This window comes from Heptranchias perlo, chromosome 9 (assembly GCF_035084215.1).
Source record: "Heptranchias perlo isolate sHepPer1 chromosome 9, sHepPer1.hap1, whole genome shotgun sequence".
NCBI classification, from domain to species: domain Eukaryota; kingdom Metazoa; phylum Chordata; class Chondrichthyes; order Hexanchiformes; family Hexanchidae; genus Heptranchias; species Heptranchias perlo.
This window is the reverse complement of record NC_090333.1, coordinates 76,502,595-76,528,110: the sequence shown is the minus strand read 5'-3', so window position 1 is coordinate 76,528,110 and position 25,516 is coordinate 76,502,595. Positions and strand designations below refer to the sequence as shown.

The window sequence follows — 25,516 nt, the reverse complement described above, 5'->3', positions numbered from 1 at the left end:
ATCTTTCCTAAATTATGGTGCCAGAATTAGACACAATACTGCAGCTGAGGCCTAACCAATGATATATAAAGATTTAGCATAACTTCCTTGATTTTGTACTCTATGCCTCTGTTTATAAAGCCAAGGTTCGCATCTGCTTTTTTAACAGCCTTATCAACTTGTTCTGTCACCTTCAGAGATTTGTGTACATAAACCTCCAGGTGTATGTGTTCCTGTACCCCTTTAAAATTGTATAATTTAGTTTATATTACCTCTCCTCATTCTTCATTCCAAAACATCACTTCACACTTCTCTGCACTAAATTTCATCTGGCATGTGTCTGCCCATTTCACCAGTCTGACTATGTCCTCCTGAAGTCTGCTACAATCCTCCTCACTGTTTACTACATTTCCAAGTTTTGTGTCATCTGCAAACTTTGAAATTATGCCCTTTATACCCAAGTCCAGGTCATTAATATATATCAAAATGAGCAGTAGTCCTGGGGGACACCACTGTATACTTCCATCCGGTCTGAAAAACAACCATTGACCACTACTCTCTGTCCCTTAGCCAATTTCGTATTCATGCTGCTACTGCCCCTTTAATCCCATAGGCTTGAATTTTGCGAACAAGTCTGTTATGTGGCACTTTATCAAACGCCTTTTGAAAGTCCATATGCACATCAACTGCAATACCTTCATCAACCCTCTCCGTTATTTCATCGAAGAACTCAATCAAGTTGGTCAGTCTCGCTTTGCCGTTAACAAATCCAAGTTGGCTGTCATTTAGTAACCCATGTTCTTCCAAGTGACAATTGATCTTGACCCGCAGTATGGTCTCTAGAACTTTCCCCACCACTAACTGGCCTGTAGTTACCTGGTTTATCCTTTCCCCTATTTTGAATAGGGTTGTAACATTTACAACTCTTCAATCCTCTGGCACCTCTCCCATATCTAAGGAGGATTGAAAGATTGTGGCCAGAGCCTCCACTAATTCCACCCTTTACTTCCCTCAGCAACTGAGGATGTACCCAGTCTGGACCGAGTGACTTTTCTATTTTGAGTGCTGCCATCCTTTTAATTACCTCCTCTTTACTTCCCATAGCAACTGAGGATGTACCCAATCTGGACCGAGTGACTTTTCTATTTTGAGTGCTGCCATCCTTTTAATTACCTCCTCTTCACCTATATTTATCCTGTCCAATTTCTCTATCCCCATCTCTTTTGTGACATTGGCAGCATCATCTTCTTTACTGAAGACCGAAGCAAAGTTTTCATTTAGTTCCTCAGTCATGACCTCTGCCTGCACAAGACGGTGTCCTTTTTGGTCCCTAATCGTGCCTACCCTTCCTTTGACTATTCTTTTACTCTTTATATGTTTATAAAAGACTTTAGAATTCCCTTTTATGTTACCATTCAATCTTTTCTCATACACTCCCTTTGCCCCTCGTATTTCTTTTTTCGGTTATCCTCTGCACTTCCTGTATTCTGCTCAATTCTCTACTCTATTATGAACCTGACATTTATCAAAGGCCTCCTTTTTCTAGTTCATTTTAATCTCAATTCCTTTACTCATCCAGCGAGCTCTAGCTTTGGATGTCCTTCCTCTCCCTGACTCACCTGACGAAGGAGGAAGCCTCCGAAAGCTTGTGATTTTAAATAAAGCTGTTGGACTATAACCTGGTGTTGTAAGACTCCTCACACTTCTCATAGGACTATGGGTTCTGTTCTCTTGTTTAGTGTACATTAAAGGGAGTATATTGTTTGGATGATATGTGTTCATCTTGCCCTGTCCCCAGTCCTTGCTTTGGCTACAACTTGCATTTACATAACACCTTTAACATAGGAATACATCCCAAGGTGCTTCACAGGAGGGTTATCAAACAAAAATTGACACCGAGACACATAAGGAGATATTAGGACAGGTGACCAAAAGCTTGGTCAAAGAGGTAGGTTTTAAGGAGTATGTTAAAGGAGGAGAGAGAGGTTTAGGGAGGGAATTCCAGAACTTAGGGCCAAGGCAGCTGAAAGCACGGCTGCCAATGGTGGAGCGATTAAAATTGGGGATGTGCAAGAGGCAAGAATTGGAGGATCGCAGAGATCTCGGAGGGTTGTAGGGCTGGAGGAGGTTACATAGATAGGGAGGGGCGAGGTCATGGAGGGATTTGAAAAGAAGGATGAGAATTTTAAAATTGAGGCATTCCCGGACCAGGGATCAGTGTAGGTTAGCAAACACAAGGTGATGGATGAATGAAACTTGGTGTGAGTTAGGATACGGGCAGCAGAGTTTTGGATGAGCTCAAGTTATGGAGGGTGGAAGATGGGAGGCCTGCGAGGAGAGTGTTGGAATAGTCAAGTCTAGAGGTAACAAAGGCCTGGATGAGGGTTTCAGCAACAGATGAGCTGAGGCAGGAGTGGAGATGGGCGATGTTGCAGGGGTGGAAGTAGGCAGTCTTGGTGATGGAGCGGATATGTGGTCGGAAGCTCATCTCAGAGTCAGATAGGACACCAAGGTTGCGAACGGTCTGATTCAGCCTCAGGCAGTGACCTGAGTTGGTGGCTAGGGAACGGAGTTTGTGGTGGGGACCGAAGCCAATGGTCTTCCCAATATATAGTTGGAGGAAATTTCTGCTCATCCATGTCGGAGAAGCAGCATGACGAATCGGAGACTGTAGAGGGCTTGAGAGAGGTGGTGATGAGGTAGAGATGAGTGTCGTCAGTGTACATGTGGAACCTGACTTTGTGTTTTTGGATGATGTCGTCGAGGGACAGCATGTAGATGAGAAATAGGAGGGAGCCAAGGAAAGATCCTTGGGGGACTCCAGAGTTAACAGTGTGGGAGCGGGAAGAGAAGCCATTGTGGGTGATTCTCTGGCTACGACTGAATAGATAAGAATGGAACCAGGTGAGGGTAATCCACCCAGATGGATGATGGAGGAGAGGCTTTGGAGGAGGATGGTGTGGTCAACCAGGTCAAAGGCTGCAGACAGGTCGAGAAGGATGAGGAGGGATAGTTTACCATTGTCACAGTCATATAGGATGTCATTTGTGACTTTGATAAGGGCCGTTTCAGTATTATCGCGGGGCAGAAACTTGATTGGCAGGGTTCAAACATGGAGTTGCGGGAAAGATGAAAGTATCTTGATTTGGGAGGTGACAACACGTTCAAGGACTTTGGAGAGAAATGGAAGGTTGGAGATGGAGCGGTAGTTTGCAAGGACAGAAGAGTCAAGGGTGGGTTTCTTGAGGGGGTGATGACAGAAGATTTGAAAGGGAAGGGGACAGTACCTGAAGAGAGGGAACCATTAACAACATCAGCTAACATGGGGGCCAGGAAGGGAAGTTAGGTTGTTAGCACTTTCGAGGGAGCAGGAGGTAGGTCTCATGGACAAGATGAACTCAGAGAGGGCATGAGGGGAGATAGAGAGAAACTAGAGAAAGATGAGAGTTCAGGACTTCAGGACTAGAGCAGGGAGGAACCTTAGGGGAGTTTGGCTTGGTGGGCTAGGGGAAGGGAGGGAAGTGGCAGAGGCAGCTGAACAGATCTTCTCAGTTGTAGTGACAAAGTAGCCCATGAGCTCCTTTCACTTGTTGGAGGTGAGGCTGGAGGAGACAGGGGCAAAGAAGATGGTTTGTAGTGGAGAGGAGAAGCTGCGGGTTATCTTTACATTCTAGGATGAACCTGGAACAGTGAGCAGTTTTGGCAGAGGAGAGCAGACCCGATAGTGCTTTATGTGGTTCAGCCAGATCTGGCAATGAATGGCTAAACCAGTTGTCCGCCATAAACATTCAAGTTTGCGACCCTTGGACTTAAGAGAGCAGAGATGAGGGCTACCAGTGGGAACGACCAGGATGAGAGAGAGTAAGGGTTTTAATGGGGACAAAGGCATCAAAGGTGGAGGTGAGGGTGTGATTGAGCAGATCGGTAGCTGCACAAATGTCATGGTGAATGGAGGGCCAAAGGCTAGACAGTTGGGAATTTGAAAGTGCAGTTGTAAGCGACTTGGTGTAGAGTTTTTTCCACTGGCGGACACAGAAGGAAGTAGGGTTGGGAGGGGGAAGGGGGATGTGGGTGGAGAGGGATACAAGCAAGTGATCAGAGTTGGCCTTATCTGTGATTGACAGGACAGGAGTAGAGAGGCCACGTGAGATGACAAAGTGGAGGGGGTGGCTGTGAATATGGGTAGGGGAGTTTATTTGGAGTGAGAGATTAAGGGCGGATAGGGAGGGTGGTGAACTCAGAGGAGAGAGGGCATGATGAGTTGAGATGGAGGTTGAAATCATGGAGGATGAAAAGTCGCTCGGTGCAGAGGCTAAGAGAAGAAAGCAACGAAGACATCTCAGTGTGGTAACTTGGCATGGTACTTAGGTGGGTGGTAGACAACGAGGATTTTAAAGGTAAGGTAAGAGGGGTGGAACAAGTACAAAACGCATGTCATGTTAAGGTACAGGAGAATATGGTACAAGTGTAGAAATTGAAGCAGCATTACTGACAGGAAATGGACGCTGGCCAGCAGTGAATCTGACCTGCAATGCTGGATTGCATGGGCGATAAGTGCTTTTCATTTGGACTGAATACAGTGGCAATTGTATTGAATAAATAGGAAGGCTGAAGTTCCAATATCATTGGTGTCTTATTTCAATCCGTTCTTGGAAAAAATTGCCCGTCACTTACTGCTTGCACTTTCAATCTCCCAACTGCCTTGCCTTTAGACCTCTATTCGTCTCAACACCTTTGAGAGATTGCTGCACTGCCATCTGAAGAAGAGTAGGGGAGTTCTCCCTGGTATCCTGGCCGATATTTATCCTTCAACCAGCATCACACAAAAACATATTATCTGGTCATTATCTCATTACTGTTTGTGGGACCTTGCTGTGTGCAAATTGGCTGCTGTATTTACCTGCGTTACAACAGTGACTACACTTCAAAAGTATTTTAATTTGCTCTGAAGCACCTTGGGACCTCCAGAGGTCGTGCACTATATACGAACATACAATGTGTGGGACAGACTGGATGGACCATTGTGCATCACAAGATATACACTCCCCACCCCACCTAAAACCATGTGAACTCCTGGGAGCAGTGAAAAACCAGATTTAAAAACCCAGGCAAATTCGGAAAAAAAATCTTGGAAATTCCTTTCCGACCTCCTTATGCGAACGAAACTAATCCAGGAGATCACTCTGGTCCAGGTGATGCTATGCAGTACCTATCTTTTGATCTCTGCCCCAGCCAGAAACAGGTCCAGCTCTCGCTTAAAGGAATTCAGCGAATTGGCGTCCTCCGCATGAGCCGGGAGCCTGTTCCAGAGGTCGACTATTCTCTGAGAAAGGAACCACCTCCTGACATCTAACCTAGATCTTGCCTTGTACAACTGAAAATTATGACCCCGGTCCTCCCTAACCTGTTAGTTGGAATAAACTGCCTGCCCGAACACAATCTATTCCCTTCATCATCTTATAAACCTCGATCAAATCACTCCAGAGTCTACGCTTCTTTAAAGTGATAACTAAAGTGCTTCAACTGAGAATTTATCTAGTGGCTCTCCTTTGCACCCTTTCCAAAGGTTCAATATCACCCACCACTTTTAGGAGACTAAAAGTGGACACAGTATTCTAACTCTATATCCTTTTTGTAATATGGAGACCAGAACTGTACACAGTATTGTAACTGTAGTCTAACCAAGGTTCTATATAATAACATAATTTCTCTGCTTTTCAATTCTGTTCCTCTAGGGATGAACCCCAGTGTTTTGTTTGCACTTTTTATGTGTTGGTAATTTTAATGATTTGTGAATCTGTACCCCTTGATCATATTTCGCTTATCACACATTTAAATTCTTACTTTCCATGTATAGTAAATTATGAATGAAGACACGCCTACCATTTGATAATTTGTGCAATATTAAGTCCTTTGCACTAGTTGAAAATGTACACGTGTTAACTCTAATTTGTTGTGAGACCTTATTTACTTTGAAACTTACTGAAATTAACATCCCATATTTAAATGATTTTTAGTTTCGCTTTTTGCACCTTAATTCCCACTCTGAACATTGCACGACTACTCAGATATATGCTAAATTAATCCCGTACTGTGCCTGGAGTAGTGCATTTTGTACAAATCAGCCAAGAGAGATAAACAAAGAACTTGCATTTGTGTGGCACCTTATCACGTCACCCAGAGCACTTTACACAGAATAAATTACTTTGAAACGCAGTCATTTTGAGCACAGCAAGATCCCATCAATAGCAATGAGCTGAATGACCAGTCAATCTGTTGGTGGTGTTGGTTGAGGGAGGGATGTTGACCAGGACACCAGGAGAACTTCCCTCTCTTTAGTACCTTGGGATTTTTAATGTCCAGACACATAGGGCCTCTGTTCAATGTCTTATCTGAAAACAATTCAGAGATGAGAGCGCTACTGAACCAAGCTGACACTGACAAATGCTTGAGAATTAATTAATTGGCGTGGCATAATTTTGTCTGTTAACCATCCTACAGGCTTTTCATCGGCCAGGAGTTTTTGTTGCACAACAAACGTCCAATAATTAATCCTTGTTGACCCCCAACACAAAATATCAGTGTTTGAGAAATACATCCAGCTGTTGGCCAGGATTGAAAATGCTGATTCTGCTATTTAGAGACAATGTCGCTTCTGTTAGTGTAAACAGGCCATATTGTCAAATTGTTGAAAAATGATATTGTAAATCTAGGCTCAACTGTATAGAATTGAACCCATTTAAACGCACAATGCTTTCATCATTGACTTCCTGTATACAGATTTTCATTCTGACACTGCTACTTGGTGTATTTATTCATCCTATCACCTAAGCTCTTTGGTATCCAAGATGTGCAGCCTCTTCTTGTGACTGGCCTCCAGTTACAAGTATTGTAGGTGTGTGGCAGCTGGAACAGGGAGGAGGAGATGTTGGATAAGCAGCAAAATTTAAATACAACCAATTGATCTGAAGTTTCTGAAGAATTATTGAAATGGCTTTTGCTCATTACGAGCTTATTTTATTGTCATAAAGTAGCTTAATTGTAAAATGTACCGGAACAAAATATAATCACAAAAGATATATTTGTATGAAACACCAAATAGCAGCTGAGAAACCCAGCAGTTCCCTATCCTTTGCCCTGTAGCCATTCAGAGTATATCCCATTATCAGCTGAGACCCAGATGGTGAATTGTGGAGAATGTTTGTTGATGTTCGTTTATGAACTAGACTGTGAAGAATTTGGAAAGTTCTGTACCACTTGAAACCTTTTTTTAAATTAGTGCTTGTTTGGATCAGATTCCGGGAGCCAGGTCCCAGCATTTACACAACTAAATCCCGCTCCCTGATCCAGGCAGCAAATTCATACAGCCAAGAAAGATTGGGTATACAGACAGGATCAAGGGAGCCAGATTTAGCAGTGCAAACCTCATTGATGCCAGTTTCCCTGAATCTAACCTAAACAAGCGGCAGCGTCAGAACGGTTATTGAAGATTGTTAAATTTGACTTTGGATTGTTATGTAGAAAAGTGAAACAAACACAGTCCAGTTCTTTGTCCCACCTCCAATTTATTATTATTTGTTTTCTTTGGCTGAAGCAGCCTGTTAGAGACAGCAGACCCACAGTAAGATGCCAAGACTGTTGAATACAGTGGGTGTTGGAAGAAATATTACATCGACTGATACATGATCTCTTGGCTTCAAATTCTGTGACTCAACCTTAAAAATTGGTGAACTAGTTGCTGTTTTACATTGGCAACTTTAGTGAAGCCCGATGAGTTGTAAGGGTAATAGATTTTGTGAAGTTACTTGAGAAGGTTATTAGTGAACAGTAGAAATGGGATCAAGAGACTCCTGTCGGCACTTCTGGAGAGAGAAAAAATTGAGGGATATGATGAGCAGGTGGGACGGTCTAACAAAAATGATCTGGGTTTCTGGTTCAAAAAATTAGTGATGTCTTATGATTTACACACCTTACTGTTTTGTAGCACATGTGATTTGACACCATTGAGGAGACACTTTCCAACACAGTTATCCACTTGTATAATCCAAAACTTTGCTGTCCGTATCCTAACTCGCATCAAGTCCAGTTCACCTATCACCCCTGTACTCGCTGACCTATATTGTCTCCCGGTCCGGCAACACCTTGATTTTAAAATTCTCATCCTTGTTTTTAAATCCCTCCATGTCCTATCCCTTCATATCTCTGTAACCTCCTCCAGCCCTACAACCCTCCGAGATCTCTGCGCTCCTCCAATCCTTGCCTCTTGCGCAGCCCCGATTTTCATCGCTCCACCATTTGCGGCCGCGGTTTCAGCTGCCTTGGCCTTGAGCTCTGGAATTCCCTCCCGAAACCTCTCTACCTCTCTCTCTCCTCCTTTAAGACGCTGCTTAAAACCTACCTCTTTAACCAAGCTTTTGGCCACCTGTCCTAATATCTACTTATGTGGGTCGGTGTCAAATTTTGTTTTGATAATTGCTCCTGTGAAGCGCCTTGGGATGTTTTACTACATTAAAGGCACTATACTGTATTGACAATCATAGAATTCTTTGTCTACGTTTCATATTTTGTAGAGCCAGTTGCATGTCTAAAAGCATAAGAATATAAGAATCTCTGGCCAGAGTCTCTTCACTGGGATCTAATGGAATGTGTTTGCTCTTATCCAAGTAACATTGATTGGTGATTGTCTTGTATCCTTTGCTTAATAAAAAGCCTTTACTGTGAGTCAGAGCATTGAACAGCAGGACTTGGCTAACGTTTCTTCATGTCACCTGATGGGAAATGTTTGCCACAGGACACACCACTCGATAGAAGTGCTAGGCTGGTATCTCCACTTTTGGGCTTCATTGGAAGTTTTGACCACACGTGCTGACACACATTTTAAATAGAAATACTTCATATTGCCTGTTAAATTTTCCATCCACAGTATTTACAATCAAGATGTGAATTGAAAGAGGGTCATAGAGGGATAAATCGTAACTAAGTGTACCTTTGTTAGTGGTTTGATTTATTCCTGTTTCTTGATTCAGATGGGTTCCCTGAACAACTGTTGAGGCCTCCTTATCACTGTGATCTCTTTGTTTTTAGGAGATGTTCTGGTCTATTTTCAACAGAAGCACTAAGTTTCTTTTTTACTGAGCCTTCAATGTAGAAAAATATTCCAAGGCACTTCATAGAGGAAAAAAGGAGTGAAGTCCTAGTGGGTGACTTGAGAGGTGATGGAAGACATTTGTGAAGAAACAGGTTGTCGGGAAGTTTTGAATGAGAGAGAGCTTGATGCACATGCACGCACACAGGAACACACATGGTAAGGGAGTGAGTTCCAGAGAGTATGGCCTTGAAGGTTGCTCCACCAGTGGTGGAATGGAGGGAAATACACAGAAAACTAGAGTCATAGGAACGGAAGGAATAAAAAAGAATGTAAGCCTGGAGGATGTTACACAGTTAGGTGGGGGGAGGCCATGATGGGAATTGTGGTTGAGGACAGGGGTTTTAAATTAGATGGGGGACAAAGTTCAAATGTGGATTGGTGAGAAAATGGGAGTTTGTAAAGAGTGCAGGTCAGGGCGCCAATAATGAAGGTGTTGGACAAATAGAGTCAAGAAGTAAGTCAAGATTTGATACTAATTTCAGCACTGATGGGGGTGAGGTAGGTGTGGAGCTAGACAATGAGACAGTGTTGGAAATCACATGGATAAAAATGGGATATGAAACAGCTCTGGGTTGAAAAGGATTCTGAGGCCGTGTATATTCTGGTTCAGCCTGAGCAAGCAGCCAAGGAGTGAGATAGTCAGGGGCAAGGCATCAGAGTTTTCGGGAGAGGCCAAAAATCAAGGCTTCGGGCTTCCTGATGTACGGTTGGAGGAATTTTAATCTCATCTATGTCTTCATGTTAGGCTGCCTGAGAACACCGTGATGGTGATGGGAACAAAGGAAGTGATAGATTAGTAAAGCTGGGTATCATCAGCATAGTTTTGGAAGCTGATCTAGAGTCAGCACAGGGTTAGTACCTAGATGAGGAAGAGGAGGATGGAGAGGTCGACTTTGTTGAATGCCTTGGAAAGATTGAGTTGGACAAGAAGGTTTCATGCTGTGTTACGAATGCAGTCATAGAGGATATTATTGAATTCGCCAGGTTGGTCTTGATGCTGTGAGCGAGATGGATCCTGGATTAAATAGATTAGAACAGAGTATTGTTTGGGAGCTGGTGGTGGGGGCAACAAGCATGTTCAAGGAGAGAAGGATGTGAGAGCTATAAGGTGATCAGGGATCGGTGGTAAGAGGGGGCAAGTTTATGGAGAGCTGCCAATTTTGGATTTCTGCTCCTCATATGAGCCACTCTGGTGGTGTGGGTTTGAAGTGCCGTTGTCCCTCCCAGCGTGGCTTAGTTGATTTGAAAGGGAAACAGTTTTTGGCTTGCTCTGGAAGCTGCTTGAGCTGAGAAGAACCCACTGTAGCTGGGTACTGCTGCTTACAAGTGCTAAAGGTGATGAATTTTTACAAGCATCATCTGAAAATGGTGACGGTGCCCATCCTGTGCACAGGAGAGTGCAACAGAGCTGGATGTGTTACTGAGTCCTTCAGAATCAATGAATCTAAGTTGAAGTAGTTGAACTTCAAGTCAGATCTAATTTTACAGCTGGAGAGTGAACAAAGCTGTCAATTGCAATTATTAATATTGAAAACTTTATTTAACATTTAAAATACTGCAAGGACCTGCTTCCGCTAATTACTTGAATGATACACATTCTGTTGACTTTTCATAATTGTTTTAAAATTCTGTTTGCTGTCCAATGCACTGCAGGAGACCTCTTAATTGTCTTGTGTGAGCTTGGCAGGATTGTGAATGTACTGAATTGCTGGAGGAAAATGAGAACTTGCTGAATATAGCGTTTTAAAAAGAAAAGGCTGCGGATTTTGGCTGTTGTCAGAAAGGAGAAGCAATCTAGAATTTTAGATTTCATGCCAGTGTGGTCCAAGTCAAGTTATGAACTCCGTGTGGTAGGGTATCTTTTTGGTGCAAGTGTGGTCTACTTTCAAATGTGAAATTAAATTTGCGTGCCCTTCCATATTAATCCACTCAAGTACCCAGCCTTCTTCTCCAAGTTGGCGTCATACAACTTCAGATTCCAATCACTACCAAGTGTGAAGAATAACACCAGAGTCTTGTGTATCTTCATCACTGAGTTTTATCTTGGATACTGGATTCTGCCTCAGTGCTGCCGGTGGCGTGTTGCCTTGGTGTGACTCATGGTACTCTGTGTCAACAGGTTAGGTGAGCCTTTTAAGTGAAATGTTATTGTTTCTGTGCGGATGAAATTTCAGAATCTCTGTAAAGGCTGATGTGTGATCAAGTAAAATCTCTCTTTTGAGGATAATATTTTTAGAAAGTAAAGCATTGAAGCAAGAAGGTTAAAGTGCAAAGTTGAACCAAGAAAGCTGTCATTGTACTTGGATTGAGAAGGTGGAAAGAGAGAATATTCATTGCTGATGTGTATGCCTCTGGTTACTGGGTGATATCCATTAATGTAGCCCTGCCTGATTGCTGGCCCTGTGGTGGTTAACCATTGATTGGCTGTGATCTAGATGCTGGATTGCCCTACCTCTAGGGAGTTGTTGAGCTGTTTGTCCGTAACTAAGAAATACCATCCCAGCGAGATGGTGCACGGTGGACTAAAGCACGAATTCTATAATTCATGACAAAGGGTTTGTGACCACAGTCCCCATACAGCAAGCTCACAATCTTGGCTGTTTCATTAGGGTACATGCCAAGCAGAGGTTGGACTCTACACCAGCGAAGATAATCAGAGGCTGAGCCAACCTGATCTTCTCTTTTGGCATGGGCAAAATGCCTGTGAAGAGGTAGACTGTTCTGCCTAGCTGAGGAATGTTGTGCAGAGTTTGTAAAAGAAGTGGATACGGTTGAATTCTAGATTGTGGCCCTTCGAGTTCTAAAATTCTCAGATAAATCCATATTGAATCGTTACTTGGATTCTGTTTGTTGCAGTGTTTTTGGACACTTGACTGCCAGTACATAATCTTGCGGATTCAGTCCTACCAGCCATGAAGGCATAAAGCTACTTTTACCATAGTGCCTGGCTTTTGCTTGACAAATACCGTAGTGACTCAGCTGAGGTTGTGAGCTTGCTTGATGGTGCCATTCTATTGTAAATGGGGAACTGGAGCCTTGAAAGTTAAGAGAAGCAATGTCTTCTCAAAAGTGGGTTTGGCAGACATTTTGCTTTGGGATGAAAGTCAGTCTTAGTTTGTGTCATTTTTGTCAAGATTACATCCTATCCAAGTGATAATGTATGATGCTAATCCTGGCATCCTGCTCTGTGTTTAAAGCAAACAGGTAAACATTTGCTGATCACTTTCTCTTCAAGAAAAAATCAGCACTTCTCCCCATTTAATCTGGATGGTTGCCAAGTTTGAAGTTGCAACAGATTTCCTCTGGTGACGTCAGGATCATCTTCCTGGCTGGCAAATATCTGTAGACTAATTGAAACCAAATGCCTTTAGGACCACATGAGTTCAAATAAAGTTTAGAACTGGAATTTACTGTGGAAATCTTGGGACAATTTGCAAGTTGAAGTAGAACTTGTCAACATACAGCTATTGGGAGCTGAACATTTGGCAGTACCACAAACTCAAATATGCTTAGATGCAAGTAAGTTGTATACATCATGTTATTGTCAGTACTGGCTTCTGTTTCCCAATATTGCTGTGTGTGTACAAGCTGTCAGACTAATGTTGAGCAAGTGTGGTTTTGTATGATCTTTATGCATCACATTGACCAATTGTGCATGTAATGGGATTCTATTGTATTTTCATTCCAAACTTGCTATTTTATAGAGTAAGGAATCTCCAAGGAATAAATTTCAATGTGAAGCATTTACCCGAAGGCATGTTTGTGCTGTGCACTTGGCTTGAAATCTCTGTTTGAAGCACTGTTGTGTACAGCCCATAGGAAATGCCTATTTACCACAAGAAGACCCAAGTGGTTTAAAAAACTAACCTCTACTGCACCTGCAAGCTTGGTTTTCTTCTTGTCTATGTGAAAGTGCTTTTACACTGCAATCTAATCATCATGATTCACAATCATTAGTTGTCCCTTAAAACATGAATTGGCACATAACTTAAATTAAAAGGAGTCGAGTGTATATGATTACAGCTGTGCCGACGATTCGGCTGTTGGGTTTAGTAATGTAAATGCAGGGAGTCAATTTTGCTCTCTTGAGTTTCCGTATAAAAGTGGAGCCCAACGCGCACATGGAGACTGGCTATGAAGTCCAAAGGTCGAAGTGGGTGAACAGATGTCGCTCTCTTGAAATTGGATGCAGTACATACTGAAGCACTAAATTACCTTAAAACTTGCAATTTCCCCCCCCCTCCCACCTTTACATAGAATTTACAGCACAGAAACAGGCCATTTGGCCCAACTGGTCTATCCCGGTGTTTATGCGCCACACGAGCCTCCTCCCACTCTATTTACTGCATCTCACCCTAACAACATACCCTTCTATTCCTTTCTCACTCATGTACTTATCTATCTTTGCTTTAAATTCATTTATGCTATTTGCCTCAACCATTCTATGTGGTAGCGAGTTCCACATTCTCCTAGGAATTGCACCATTGCCATTCTGACCAGGGCATGCACCTACTCCTCGGCTTCTGCTACTTTAGCCCAGTGGCCAGAGGAGGCATGAGAGCAACTTGGGGGTCTGCTCTCTAATTTGATATTTTCCCTCCTGTTTTTCCCCCCAAACTTCAAATCGATTTGCGATCTCCCCAATACAGCTAAGGTGATATTGGGAGCTCAGTTTGTAGCTCACTATGGGTATGATAATCATGGTATGTTGCTTCACGGTGCCACAGTATACTGAGTCATGGGCCATTTTCTCTCTCTTTCTCTCTCTCATGAACTGTTCTATTCAGCAACAAAAATACTCCCCTAAAGAAAGTTTCCTGTTAAAGAAGTGGCCTTCAGAAAGAGATTTACACGTGAGCATTGAACTACTGGGGCTCCATATCCAGTACCGAAGATGCATTAATTGTATTAAGTATTGCTTTTAATTAGGACTTAAGAGGAACTTGTATGTTGCGTGCTAACGAGAAGTCTCATCAGATCAGAGGTGTTCCCCATGTGAGCAGTTACTTCTCTGTGGAGATGGCTTGTGCTTGCTATAATGCTTTGGTACTAACCCTTTGACTTAGAATCATAGAAAGATTACACAGAAGGAGGCCATTCGGCCCATCGAGCCCACGATGGCTCTATGCAAGAACAATCCAGCTAATCCCACTTCCCTGGCCTGTCCCCGTAGCCCTGCTAATTTTTTCCTTTCAAATACTTATCCATTTCCCTTTTGAAGGCCACGATTGAATCTCCCTCCACCACCCCCTCAGGCAGTGCATTCCAGATCCTAACCATTCGCTGTGTACAAAAGTTTTTCCTGATGTCACCTTTGGTTCTTTTGCCAATCACCTTAAATCTATGGCCTCTGGTTCTTGACCCTTCTGCCAATGGGAACAGTTTCTCTCTATCTACTCTGTCTGGACCCTTTGTGATTTTGAATACCTCCATCAAATCTCCTCTCTGTTCCAAGGAGAACAGTCCCAGCTTCTCCAATCTATTCACGTAATTTAAATCCCTCATCCCTGGAACTATTCTAGTAAATCTCTTTTGCATCCTCTCTAAGGCCTTCACATCTTTCCTAAAGTGCGGTGCCCAGAACTGGACCCAATACTCCAGTTGTGGCCGAACCAGTGATTTATAAAGGTTCATCATGACTTCCATACTTTTGTACTCTATGCCTTCATTTTAAAGCCCAGGATCCCGTATGCTTTTTTAACTGCTTTTTCAACCTGGCCTGCCACCTTCAATGATTTGTGCACATATACCCCCGGATCTCTCTTCCTGTACCCCTTTTAGAGTTGTACCCTCTAATTTATATTGCCTCTCCTTGTTCTTCCTACCAAAATGTATCACTTCGCATTTTTCCGCGTTAAATTTCATCTATCGGCATGTCCTCTCATGCCCACCAGCCTGTCTATATCCTCTTGAAGTCTATTGCTATCCTCCTCACTGTTTACTAGCCTTCCAAGTATTGTGTCATCTGAACATTTTGAAATTGTGCCCTGTACACCCAAGTCCAAGTCATTAATATGCATCAAGAAAAGCAGTGGTCCCAGCACCGACCCCTGGGGAACACCACTGTACACCTCCCTCCAGTCCAAAAAAACAATCGTTCACCATTACTCTCTGTTTCTTGTCACTTAGCCAATTCTGTATCCATATTGCTACTACCCCTTTATTCCATGACTTTATTATATAACTGATGCTTTAAATACTTTGTAAATTGCTGCACGTGGCACTGCCATTTAGTATGTGCAGCATTTATCCAGAATTTTAGGTGGGTCCAATGTTATTGTGCTCATGGTATCGCATTAGGTGTGTTCAGTTGTAAAATTCAGTGAGGAATTCCATTCATTTTCTCCTGAGTGCTGCTCTGCTTCTCCCTACGAATTCTATGCAAATCCTCGTGGAGGGGGGGAGGGGTGGAGTCAAACCATTTTTTCCAGACGTTTCCACTACTGCTCTCAGTGAGAGAGCAGATTTAGTTCTGGGAAGCGTGTGTACGCTAACCTTGAAGGAGAAGATTTGCTATTCCTGAGACATGGCTGGTAAAATCAAGAAGGACAAAAGCTGTTAAAACTGGCTCTCCTGCATGCTTCTCTGCATTCCTTCAGGCTGTGTGAAAATGAGCAGTTCTTTCATATTCTGGTTAGTGCTGAAGAAATGTGGAAGTGGTGAACTCTGAGGACGTAACAGCATGCAGTTTACAGGTGAGTCTCACACACAGTGACTGTAGTGATCTGGGGACTTCAAACAAGTGGTATTTTGGGTTTTGTCCAGTACATTATCCCCAGGTGATGCTGCTGAGAGGATGTTCTAGAAATGCAGACAACATCTCTACTTGAAGTATTACAAGCGCTGCCAATTTCTCTTTCCCTTTCTGAGCTGCGCAGTGTTTTCCTCATAAACTGCTTCGTTTTTATTCACTTTGTTTCAGAACTACTTTTTGAGCTTGACTTCAGTCGCAGCTTCTTTAAAAGAGCCATTTGTGATTATTGACGGCTGTTCGGAGAACTGCACTTTATTCCAGCCTGTAGACTGCAGGGGGTGGAGGGTTGTAACTTCGATTGTAGTCGTGTTATAGAATGAAGCGTCTGATGTAGGGCAGGTTCAGCAGTTTGCTGGGGGAGGGGGTGTTGATGTGTGAAAGACAGGAGAGTCAAGGGTCAGCAGGAAGGCCAGGAGAGAGTGGCACTGTCTTCCTTTCCCAACAAAAGCGACACTGTATGATGTGATGGAGACATCGCTCAGCTTGGAACTGAATTACAGGGGCTGAGCTGGTCTAAAAATAGTGAACCTTTCAGCATGGATCATATCACTGAACCATGACTCTACCAGTGTTTTTAACTCTCAAGGACAAAGGAAAGAAATAGCTCCCCACTGCTAAAGTTAAAGGAGCTATGCTGCCAAGATAGAACTAAAAACTAATTGTAAAAAATAAATTCCAGCTTCTTCAATTTTTATCCAAGGTGCTGTGGCAGGTTGGTTGATTGCCATTACCATGTGCCTGGACTGTCTCCTACCCTCCTGCCAGTCATTCCCAATTTTGGTTGTCTTCTCTGGACACTGAATGAAAGCAAACACATAGATGCAAGTTGAAGACGGGCTACCTGGACATACTATGACACTGCTAATGGCTGTTTAGAGACCTGGAACCAGGTCATGTGTGCTTTCGTGGCAGTGTAGTGTTGGGGAAGGACTCTTGAGAAGTGGGGTAGGGCAAACATAAATAGGAACTTATGGAAGTGTCTTGCCCTCATCCAGTCACTATGGGTCAAAGCTGGCACAGAGAGCAATATCTAAAGTTTCCATTGTCGTCTTCCCACCTCCCTCCTGATTATCTAGCCTGGTTTCCTTCATAGTATGTTTTGTAAGGACAGACACATTAAGCTCAGCAGCTCATCTGCCCTGTACCTGAACATGGAAGGAAAGCAAACTGTGTCTTAAAGAAAGATCAACATTTAAATACAAATCTATTGAAAGCTCCGAACAAGGGTGCCTTCAGGGCAGTTCCGGTTTATATCTATACATCTATCTAGAATCTCATAGCACAGAAGGAGTCCATTTGGCCCATTATGCCTGTACCGGCTCTTTAAAAGAGCTAACCAATTAGTCCCACTCCCCTGCTCTTTCCCCATAACCTGCAAATGTTTCCTTTTCAAGAATATATCCAATTCCCTTTTGAAAGTTGCTATGAATCTGCTTCCACTACCCTTCCATGCAGTACATTCCATCTGCTTCCATCACCTTTTCAGGCATTATATGGCTTGGTATCAAATTTTGTCTGATAATGCTCCTGTGAAGCACCTTGGGATGTTTTTACTATGTTAAAGGTGCCATATACATGCAAGTTCTTGTAGTGCATTCCAGATCATAACAACACGCTGCATTTAAAAAAAAAATCTCCTCATCTCCTCTTTGATTCTTTTGCCAATTATCTTAAATCTGTGTCCTCTGGTTAGCAATCCATCCGTCAGTGGAAACAGTTTCTCCTTTATTTACTCTATCAAAGCTGCTCAATTTTGAACACCTCTAATAAATCTCCCCATAACCTTCTCTGCTCTAATGAGAAGAACTCAGCTTTTCTAATCTCTCCACCTTTCTGCAATTGCACATTGTGGCAGTGTGGATGTAGATGCCTGGACTGATGCCAGATGAAGCCTGTGATTTCTCCAGACAAGCTGACATCAATGTAGTGACTTGATATTGTGCCTCCACAATGTTGGAAATGTCTGCAGTAGTGCAAACAGCTGATGTGATTTACAGAAAAAGAGTTATTTAATTATCCAAGTGACACCTGCTGCATTGCTGGTTTTATTTTATATAATTCACAATTTCCTTTCTGTGGAATCTACCTGTATCAGGCTTCATACTCACGCAGAGAGATTGGTCATCATGTGTGTAAAGAGCGGTGCCTCGCTCTGTTGTTTTCTGTCACATGTTGACCTCCTGTGACTTGCACACAGGGAGTTGAGACCAAGTGTCATCTTGAGTTGAATGGGTTTGTAAGGTGGTAGATAATTGTACTAAGACGAGCAGATGTATTTCTGTCCCATTTTCAAGTCATATATTCTGTCCTTATTTTTAAATTTCCACCGTAGGTTCCTATGCCCATTTGTGTAATGGCAACTGCCTAATTAAACTATTGATGCTCTAATTACACCATCGCAGTTATGCTATACCAGCGTGATCTCCTACCCTCGCACCCCGGCCCCCAAATAAAATCACCATCTACCCCATGGCATAGTGTCAGTATTTAATTTTTAAAATTTGCCAGCAGTGCCTCTTCACACCCCGCCCCACCCCACCCCACCCCACCCCATCACCAAACTTGCTTCGTGTCATTTATAATTTATGGATTTGATTGGAAATGTTGATGTACTCTACTAGTATTCTCTGGACTACAATAGTTCGAAGGTGCGAATCCATGGACAGAACCCTGTGTCTGCTTATTTCATACCTGGCTTGACTTTGCATTCCGGCCTGATAGTGCCAAGATAATCATGCGAGCTGGCTCATTCACCATACCCTTTGGCTGGGTGGTTCAGATTGTTGGTGGTATGAATGTGTACAGAACAATGTAATTGAAATTCCTCGTGCTAGATTTGATCTTGTAGGTGTTAACTGAGTCTGACATCTGTGAAGTTTCTCTTCAACCATAGTCCCTCCAGCAGGTGATTTTAATTGTTTTCAGGGAGTACTATAAACTGGACCACTTATGACAAAGTAGGAAATTGGAATGCGTCTGAGGTAAAAGAATGTTAAGCGTGTCACCTGACACTCTGGTGACCCGACTAATGGAACCCATAACATTCCTCAGCATTCGACTTCCTGCTTTGATATGGGTCATGAACAGACAAATTCAGCACTAGGAGCATCTTTGTTTAGACCATGAATGCTCATTGCACTTTTTCTCAGGACCACAGTACCACTCTCCCTTTTGAGTGTGTCTTCTAGATTTTGCCATCACTGACTTAAATGTGTTAACTGTGTGGAATTGTTCTTATCATTTCAGTAAATGGACCAAGGTGCACAGAAACATATCATGCCCTTAGAGCTGGCGCAAACAGCTGGCTTCGATGCCAGGCTCACAGAGAAAGAATGTGTGGTGGCAGGTGCATGTGAAGGTTTTCGTGTCACAGTGTTGGAATAATAGTGTCAGGTTGTGGAAAGTAAAACTGGTCATTTTTCTTCATCAATTGCAAAATATTTTTTAAAGTATTACAGTATATTAGTGACCATACTATTGCAATATCAAAAACTAATAGATTGCATAAAGCATGGAGATATTTTGAAATGACAGGTACTGTATAAATGAAACTATTTATTATTATTTATGATTGTGATATTGATTCTGGATCTTTGATCAGCAGAAATATCAATACACTTAACAGTCATTTCTCACTTATCCTTGTTACGCTTTGAATTTTTGTTAAAGGTAGCGTCGAGGAAGACATTTTATGTAAAATCTTCCTTTCCACCCATGACATGAAACTGTACTATAGTGAGATAATGAATTAAGAGTTCTCCATGAAACATCTGCTTCCAGGTTGTCCCATGACCAGCTGTATTAAAGTGCTTGAAATGTGCAGACACCTCCCTTTATGCTTTGCTGGACCAAGACCAGTGTTTTCAGCAGTGTCCCACTGAGACTGATTAAAAGTGTGACTGGTTGTTCAGACAGGTGACTGCAGTCTGATGTGAACACAGGCTAGTGTATTTAGGAGCCCTGTGCTCTTAAATAGGGAGCTTCTCGTCTAAGCATTTTACAAACTACAGTTGTATTCGTTAAATGGAGTACATTATTAGACTTTTTTATTTTAGGGTAATTGTAAACAATTTTACAACACCAAGTTATAGTCCAGCAATTTTATTTTAAATTCACAAGCTTTCGGAGGCTTCCCCCTTCCTCAGGGTAGTTCTATTTTAGGGTAGTTCTTCTTTACTTCAATGTTGTGTTCCCTTCCTTTTCCGTTTTTCCATGGGCCACAACATCAACTGCAAGCAGAGACGGTAGGAAGGCAATTTATTCACTCTCAGGACTTGTGAAGACATACACATGATAACTCTCCTTCTGCTATCTTCATCCTCCTCCTCCCACTACCCCCTAGCGCAGGTATCATCTCTCCCGCAACGTTCCCCACAAAGATACAGCTGAGTTATGGATCTCAACAGTGTGGAGCAGAAATCACGTCTTGTCGCTCTGGTGCTGTGCCAGTTCGCCGTCCACTAACTTTCTGTAACCTCGATGTGGAGATGCCGGTGATGGACTGGGGTGGACAAATGTAAGGAATTTTATAACACCAGGTTATAGTCCAACAGTTTTATTTGAAAATCACAAGCTTTCGGAGATTATCTTCTTCGCCAGGTGAGGAAGGAGATAATCTCCGAAAGCTTGTGATTTTCAAATAAAACTGTTGGACTATAACCTGGTGTTGTAAGATTCCTTACATTTCTGTAACCTCAGCTGGACCAGTTGCTCAGCCTGCAGTGAGGTGTGCCGCCTTCACTTGAAACCCTGAGTTTCCATGCATTTTGCTGTTGTAAATTACATTCATCTTCCATTACAAAGCAGAAGACATGAGCTGAAAAAGCCAATATATGAGGTCTTGTAGCCTTTTACACTGGTGAAGTAGCTTAAATCCTTCAGACTAGAAATGAAGTGCTTTAACAGGGCCGCATAATGATGGTGAGCCATAGAATATTTCATGTTGTAGTATTGCTTTGTATAAGGATTGAATTGTTTCTTTTTCTACAGAGCAGCATGGTGCCTGCCCATTGTTCACTGCAGAGAGCAGTTGTTAAAAAAAACTTTTTATTCTCTGCAACTTGAAAGAGAGAGAGATTAGCTAAAGAAATAAACTTGGTTACTTCCTATTCTGATGTAAAATAATACTGATGGACAATAACTTTTTGAGAGATTAAGCTGAAGTTTCATGACCAGAGTTAATAAATCCTAGAAATTAATTTATTTGTTTCTGAGAAGTCTACTAGAGTTCTAACAAGCCAGAATTGCACAATTCATTGATTTATATTTCCCCTGAAAATTTGGGAGATTTTGTACACTTGAAGGAAGATTGTGAGACTTGCTGAAGCTCAGTGAGACTAGAATGGCTCAGATGGCAAAACTAAGAATATTCTCCTTGGAATGATAACAGGACCTCCATATCTATGTCTGTTGCCCATCTGATGCTTGCTTGCCCTCAGTATTACTGCAACACAGGTACAGTGTGAATAGTGCTGCGGCATGGTGTTGAACTCAATTTATATAACATTGCTGCTGCCCCAACTTCAGTGCCACTGCTCAAATGTACATAAAGCAGGCACACTGTTGTTGGAGAAGAAACATCTCAGCAGGTATTGATTGGCTGTTCTCAGTAAATGGCTGTGCTACTGATTTTTCTTTTTTTCAGTGAGCCAAATACAAAGTACAATCCACCAATGCTGGACCTTTCTCATTCAGCAGGGAATTCTCATTAGCTCGTGCAGGCAGGGCTGAGATTGCAGCCAGAAAAAGTCCTCACTGCAATTTTGAGTGGTGAATCCCATGGAACGGTGCAGCTTAGTGTATTGAGCTGCTCTTATACTGCTGGGGGACCAGTGTCCTTGAGCAAGCTGAAGGCGTTGCCACCAATAATTTTGGCTCCCAGTACCACACTCGTAGACTCGGCCCACGCTAAGAGTCTACCACCAGAATAAGGGAGATGAATTTAGTATTGTAAATGCTGGCAGCTGGCTACGGAAGCCAGTCTCCAGGAGTCCAAACTAAAACAGCAGCAGTATGAAAGGAACTTGAGGGGAGCATTTCAACGAAAAGTAATTCTGCAACATAAAGGGACATTAAGCTTGCCAGCTCCTGGCAATAAAAGATTTCATAATATCTATTTTGTCTGAATATAAATGTTGGTGACCTTGAACATAGTAACATAGGGTCAGGAGCAGGCCATTCAGCTCCTCAAACCTGTTCCACCATTCAATTAGATCATGGCTTATCTGTATCAAGACTCCATTTTACCCGCCTTTGCTCTTTATCCGTTCATACCCGTACCAAACAAAAATCATTCCACCTCAGTCTTGAAAATTTCAATTGACCCAGCATCCACAGCCTTTTGGGGGAGTAAATTCCATATTTCCACTATCCTTTGTGTGAAGAAGTACAGCCTGATTTCACTACTGAATGGCCTAGTTCTAATTTTAAGATTATTCCCTCTTGTTCTGGATTCCCCTACCTGAGGAAATAATTTCTCTGTATCTTCTCTATCAAATTCTTTTATCATTGTAAAGACCTCGATTAGATCAACGTTCTCAACTCAAGGGAATACAACCTATCCTCATAACTTAACCCTTTAAGCCTTCTGGTGAATCTGGGCTGTGCCCCTCCAAGGCCAGTTATCCTTCCTGAGGTTTAATGCCTAAAACTGAACACAATTGAACTCTCTAGTCATCTCTTGGGGAGTCCTGTGAGTTCCTGAACAAGAGTTCAGTGTAGCATGATGAAGTGCTCAGCTTTTGATGTGACTTACCTGCCAATTTAACCACCTTTTAAAATATTTAAATATTCTAATACATGTAATGTTGAAAAATATTGACAAAACTGTGAAGGAAGGGAAGGTAAGTTGATACATTTTTGTATTAGTGTCAGCGTGGCTCATTGCCTCTGAGTTAGAAGGTTGTAGATTCATGCCCTAGTCCAGGACTTGAGCACATTATCTAGGTTGACTTAACTGTAATGCTGATATAGTGGTGCATTGTTGGAGGTGGCTCCTTTTGGATCCGATGTTAAATTGAGGCCTTGCCTGCGTTCTGGTGGACGTAAAAGATCCAATGGCACTACTGAAGAAGAGCAGGAAAGTTCTTCTGGTGTCTTGGCCAACATTTATCTTTCACTCAACACTATCAAAACATGTTTGGTCATGCATCTCATTTGCTATTTGTGGAACCTTGTAAATTGGCTGCTATGTTTGCCTACAAAACAACAATGACTACATTTTGAAAGTAGTTCATTGACTGGAGTGCTTAGGGATATCCTGATAATCTGAAGGTCTCCATTGAAATGCACGTTCTTGGGTTAAATTTTTATTTTCATTATTATAGGGTGTTTGTGTTAATGCAGCACGTGTGCTGCATTTGAAACTTTGCACACTTCATCTAATCAAATGGTAACTTACATGGGGAGTCAGAAAGTAAACAGCCTTTGAAGTGCATTGTAAGGGTGAGTGTGTCGATCCAAGTGCAAGCAGCCAAAAGAAAGATATCCAGGCTTGCGGGGGGTATTGTCCATTATTACTGCTGTTTATACCAGCGATGAAAACTTTTACAAGTTGTGAATTTGTGGAATAATCTCCTGAACAGAAGGACTGGGTTGTTCCAATTGGACTTGGCATATTTCAGACCTCATGCTCATGTCAGCTGAATACACAGATTTGGAAAGTAGAAGCGGGGATAGTGGTGATCAAGAGCTTTTTTTCCTTGAAAAATGTTTTCACTTAAATAGTGCCGATGATGCCATTGGGAGTATTGAGGAGGTGTTGCTGAGCCCAATGTTTCAAGAGAGCCAAATTAACAAGGAGAGATATTAACCAACAGCTGATAATCTGAGGGAATTCCAGAGTAATTAATACTTCTCATTCAAGCTCAAAAACCACTCCAACCCTACTTCTAAATGCTTCCCCTTACTTAATCTCACCTCATGCCATCAGAAATCTTTTAGCTGTATGCTTGGTCATATTCAACAACATTTAGACCAATGCACATCTCGTGCGTTGGAAATCAACCACTCCAAGGTAAAAAGGGCAGTTTAAGCAGTCACTTTGTCACAGTGATGTACTTTGTTACTTTGGAGATGCACATCAGAAGCTCACTCTGATGTGAAATACCTTCCCTTTGTAGTGCTGTGGCCTGGAACTGAGTGCGTGGCAATCTGGCTGTCTTGCTTTAGATCTTAATATTTAATGTTTAATTGAGTTGAAACAAAAGACCAATTTCCCAATTGATACTTCATATCTAAATTGTATGTTCCATTTATGGTTACGTCAACATGAAACACACAGAGTCGTGTACTTTCAGCATGGTCAATTGACAGAATGTTAGTGGTATATCGTGTACAATACAGGTTTTATTACAATATCCATAGACAGATGCTCCACAGCTCTAATTACTGCTTGACTGGCGATTTAAAACAAAAATGTGCCATTCTTGTTGGGTCAGTCCAGATTGTTGGCATTTGGTCAGGTTGCAAGGAGTAGAGCCCAGGATTGTCACCCTCCCAAGTTTCAGTCTACACAGCACTCTAAGAATAACGATCGTCAAATGGGAACAGACAGAGATAATGCTTTCATTTGACCGAATGGGAGCAATGCATTCAAAATCTACATTAAATGGGTTGATTTCCCAAGCAAAATGCCAGTTGAATACACAAGGAGTTCCCAATTGGTCAAGAAGGAGGTATTTTTCTTGTAGGGGAGATTTGTAACGATACCCACTTGCCATATCGTCAAACTTGTTTCTCATTGGACAGTCACAGTTGGTCTGTATAAAAGCAGCCAGATAGTGAACGATTTTTGTAGCAAGAATTCCAATAAAGGCTTCTAGACTTAAAATAATAAAGGGGGGAGAGACAACACCCAACACAGTTGAAACCTCCCACTGGTTAGTCCAGAGTAACAGTGCAGAGGATTGGAAAAAGGTTGCTTTCATACAAATCATGTCAGATTGGGAATTGAGTGGGGATGTAAATGAGAAAAAATATGTGGTCCTGAGTAGAAGCAGAAGAATTGTTGCGATCTTGTATCTGTACAAATGAGAGAGGTTATTTCATTTCCAGCTGGTCATGTTCAGGGCTGGGAAACCTGCCCTATCATTCTGTTATCCAATACATATACACATTAAAGTTAAACATTTATCATGTTAAAGTAGTTGGTGATATGATCATTTTGGGTTTGATGGTGGGATTATCTTATTTCCTGCAGCAAGAGACATAATCATTATTTTTGAAAACAACAGCAAGTTGCTGTCAGCTGTGTCAGAGGTTATAGCCCTGTTGCTTGAACACTGTATACTGGATTTGATGAGCAAGAATGAAGATTAGCAGAATACTTTCTGTTCCTTGACATCCTCTTAGCAATAAATGTGTTTCTCTGTGGTATGACTAGTTTTGCCTCAAATCCTTGAGGCTGCTGAACTGGTTTCTCCCAAGCTGATCAGGGAACTGTTACATAGAACTTACAGCACAGAAACAGGCCATTCGGCCCAACTGGTCTGTGCCGGCGTTTATGCTCCACGTGAGCTTCGTCCCAACCTATTTCATCTAACCCGCTCAGCATATCCTTCTATTCCTTTCTCCGTCAAGTATTGACCTAGCTTCCCCATAAAGGCATCTGTGCTATTCGCCTGAACTGTTCCTTG

At 42.3% G+C, this 25,516-nt stretch overlaps 1 protein-coding gene across 7 annotated transcripts in view; it reads left to right on the top strand.

Moving 5' to 3' along the window:
• Window positions 1–25,516, top strand: part of rasal2 (RAS protein activator like 2) — a 323,907-nt gene that overhangs the window by 161,219 nt on the left and 137,172 nt on the right. The window contains exon 1 of one of the 7 annotated variants that reach the window (XM_067990767.1): window positions 15,639–15,822. The exons of the other annotated variants lie outside the window; for them this stretch is intronic. Within the exon in view, the coding sequence (XP_067846868.1) occupies window positions 15,810–15,822 (13 nt within the window). The 5' untranslated portion in view covers window positions 15,639–15,809. Of the gene's footprint in view, window positions 1–15,638; window positions 15,823–25,516 lie in introns of those variants that run through there. 7 annotated transcript variants of the gene reach the window in all.